We start from the raw sequence: 3,747 nt of genomic DNA, 5'->3' as shown, positions 1-3,747 counted from the left end.
TAAAAAGATGCGAATTATTTACACAAAATGAAAAATTATTAGAGTAAGCAAATCTCATGAGATATGTTTTGGTTACAAAACTGAAAACTACAACCAAAATGTATATATATCATATTGAATAAGTAAAAAAAGATATACGCGGGAAATAATTTAAACATATGTATTGATTATTGATTACAACCAACAAGCAAAAAGTACGTATACATCCACACATAAAAATATACTTTTAAACAGTAAATGCTTTGAAAGATTATACGTAATTAATATCTTATACGCGAAGGGCCTCGTATAATGAGAGATGATTAGGGTTCGGTGATTTCCCCCATCCAAGTTGGTGGCAGCATCCGGGTTTGGTCATGCACCGTGTTATACAGCGGCGGCAACATTTTATACACCCCGGCGACTTCCTGCATCGCACCACCATCACCGCCCTGTCCACCACCACTTGCGCCGGCCCAGATGCTAATCTTTGGCTGCAAACCTTTTACTGCCTCACCATTAATCTTGGCGATTTCTTGATACATTCCTCCATCAATCATCAGATAATCTCTGAACGCTGTGTAGTTACCTCCGAAGGCATCCAGAAGGGTGCGTATACGTGTACCTTGAGCTTGGGCAAGAGCAACGAGACCCTCCGCCTCTTTCTGTTTTGCATACAAGTCACCGTCGGCGACTTTTTGGCGTGAGTAGAGTGCCGCCTCCGCCGTCACCTTCTGAGCCTCCGCTTCTTTTTCTCTCTCGTAGAGACTTGCATCGGCGGCCTTTTGCTTCTTGTAAAGTTCCCATTTCGCCTCTTGTACCTTTAATTGTATACAAGTAGATGTATAGAATATTAATTAATTTGCATGAAATAACGACTTCAAAATGGTTTTGATTAGTTTGTGTTATATATATGTTGGATAGACCTTGGTTTCATACTCAACGCTAGCTTTGCTAAAGAATTCAGCCTTGATTTTCTCGGTCTGAGTCAACATGTTCATGATCTCAACTTCCTTCTGCAACTCAGCCTCCCGGAGCGCCACCGCCTTACTCGCCTCCAGCTCGGCTACCTGTGAGTCTTTAGCCCACTTTGCCTTCTTCATTGCCAGCGCCACCTTCGCTTCAGTCACCTCAGCCTCCCTCTCGTTCTCGAACATCTTCACCTCCGTCATCACCTTTATCTCCTCCTTCTTCCGCTGTCCTTGCATCTGTGTAGCTATGATCTTGGTCTCCGAATCTATCTTCGCTGCATTCTGCAACGTCTGCCCTTCACGAAGCTTTGATCCAACGTCACCCTAAATCAACCAACCAATCGTCAAATTCGAAACACGATTCAAAACCAAAGCAGCTTAAAGTTTAAATCAGTTCATATGAAGAGAATCACCTTCATTTTGGCCTCAGCAACGTCGACCGTTGCTTGACTTGTAGCCTCCATTTGTGCTTTTTGCCCTAAGTACGTGAAATACTCGTGTCCAGGAACGTCGGCTAACTGCTTGTAATTGGCGTTGTAGATCCACAACCCGAACTGATTTAGTTCCGGCTGAACCTTCTTCAGCATCTCCTGCTTAAGATCCCCTTGGAGAATCTTTTTCATGGTCATGGACGCTGCCAGAGTACGGGTCTCCCCCTTGATGATCCCCATGACAAGCTCCTTCACATGGTTTGATAGCTTATCATGAGGAGCGATAAGCTTGGCGTATTTGTGGAGGCTTTCATCGTCGTCGGAACGTGGACCAATGGTGAATACAGCCGGGAGAATGAAGGGGAGTTTCTCGGAGCTCATGACCTGGACTTCGAATGTGTAGTTCACCGGAGAAATGTCCAAGACGGAGTAGGATTGGCCAGGAAGTACCCATGCTTTCTTTGCGATTTTGATGTCGTCAATCCCGCAGCCGGTGACCACCAAATACTCTGAGGCATTTGCTATCTTATACATGGCCGGAGATACTGAACGGAAGGCGGGCGTATTGTATTTATGTGTGGGTGAACGTTTGAAACTTGATATCAATGATCGTCGGAAAAGAACCCCTTTTATACACAAGCACAGTTGGGATTTGGACTTGGACTTTCCAGCCGCGAGGAGAGGTGACCTTCCTTGTAACTTCGGCTGTTTTACAAAACGCATTTGTTTCGTGAAGGTCCAAGAAAAGTTTATTAAAAAAAAGGTAAAAAAATTCGTTTCAAAAAAAAAAAAAAAAAAAATCCTTATTTTGTGGTTTAGACGAGTTTTATTTTATTTAGTTAACTTTAACAAACAAAAAAAAATCCTTATTTTGCAGTAGTTTTTTTTTTTTACCAAACTCTAAGGATAATTTTTGATTTTTTCTTTTTTATTTTATTGAATTGTTACACATTAATTTTTTTTCTAAGTTCTTTTTATTTGATTATTATATTTAATTTATTATTTTCTTTATATAAATAATATTTATGGGATTATTAATTTATTTTTATTGTGTAATTTAATTCTTTTTAATTTTATTGGTTCAATCACAAAATTCGTCGAAATATGCAAAAGCACCATATCCCATCATCGAAAATCGTCAGGACTATTGACAATCACCTTCATTGAAGGTCCAACGGAAACACTACTAACTTGTTTCACTCAACACCGCCAGTGACAACCTCTTCACAATCCACTAAACCGGCTAATTTTTACTACAACTACAATTATTCAAACCACCAGGAGGTCCGTTGCAAACACACCTGATCAGCTCCTCCATTTGTTATCTTTACAACCTTGTGCCGCAAAATCATACCACCGAGACACTTCTTCCATTCATTGCATTCCACAACCTATACACAACCTTATAACATCAAAGCTTCAAACCTGCACTACTGAAAAAGATCTAGCAGTGAAACAAGTGGTTTGAAAACCTTGGATCTAACATTATCACTATTGACGGTCGTGTCGGCAACGAATGGCCGGCTGGAGGTTGTTTATATTCAGGGGATTGTTACGCATTGACCGGGTAGTCGATCGGTGTAGTTTTGGTCGAGAATGCACGACTGTAGGCTACGTTCGATGATTTTCGGTGAGATTATGCGTCAACTTAAGGTGGTAAAAAACAACGAATGAAGGAACTGACCAGGGGTGTCTGGATCGGACCTTCTAGTAGTTTGAATAGTGGTGGTTGTAGCGGAAAACGGTCAGTTTCCCCTTTCTCTTGTTATTCTTTCCTTTCTTGTTGTCACTCTCCTTCTTGCCTTCAGTTTCCCTTGATTTCTCACCCTTCTTGTTGTTGTGGTCCTATAAACTAGGTATATTGCATGTACTCAAGTAGTTTCACATATTAACATACAATCATGGATACATAACACATAACAGATAACAACATCTCAATAGAACACATATTTTTCCACTAATAATATCCGTACTTTGATACATGAAAATTTGCTCGAAAGAGCATACATAAATGGTGCAAGTTCGGCAGCGTAACGAATCTATGAGTAGTGTAATCACTTAAACATAGAGTTGATGGTACATAGCATATATCACAATACTAGTAGGGTAAGGCTGGTCCTAACACTCTAAGGAGCGCCCGACGACGGCAGCGAGGTCATATACCAAAGTGTTGCGCCAACAACTGGGCCATCTCAGTCATTTCTCCAATGACTTCATCTCTTTCTTGTTCAGGCTACACCGCTCGTGCTTCCATGGCGAATAGCTGTTGCCGCAGAGTGGCAATCTCAGCTTCCGGAGAACGATTCTCTCTCACGGGATTCCCTGGTTGGGCAGGGTGGTTCTGCTGCGTCTTGCTGGTAGGTGGT

General features: G+C 41.5%; 1 protein-coding gene across 1 annotated transcript; it reads right to left on the bottom strand.

Annotated features, from left to right (window-relative positions):
• Positions 1–202: 202 nt before the first annotated feature.
• Positions 203–2,175, bottom strand: LOC111895213 (flotillin-like protein 4). Its single transcript, XM_023891316.3, has 3 exons — positions 1,364–2,175; positions 906–1,274; positions 203–800 (listed from the first exon to the last, which is right to left on the bottom strand). Exons 1-3 carry the CDS (start codon positions 2,102–2,104, stop codon positions 303–305), a joined length of 1,608 nt encoding a protein of 535 aa, XP_023747084.2. The 5' UTR covers positions 2,105–2,175; the 3' UTR covers positions 203–302.
• Positions 2,176–3,747: the final 1,572 nt, after the last annotated feature.

The sequence above is a fragment of the Lactuca sativa genome, chromosome 6 (assembly GCF_002870075.4).
Source record: "Lactuca sativa cultivar Salinas chromosome 6, Lsat_Salinas_v11, whole genome shotgun sequence".
NCBI lineage: Eukaryota > Viridiplantae > Streptophyta > Magnoliopsida > Asterales > Asteraceae > Lactuca > Lactuca sativa.
The sequence above is the reverse complement of the archived record's forward strand: the minus strand, read 5'-3'. Positions and strand labels throughout refer to the sequence as shown.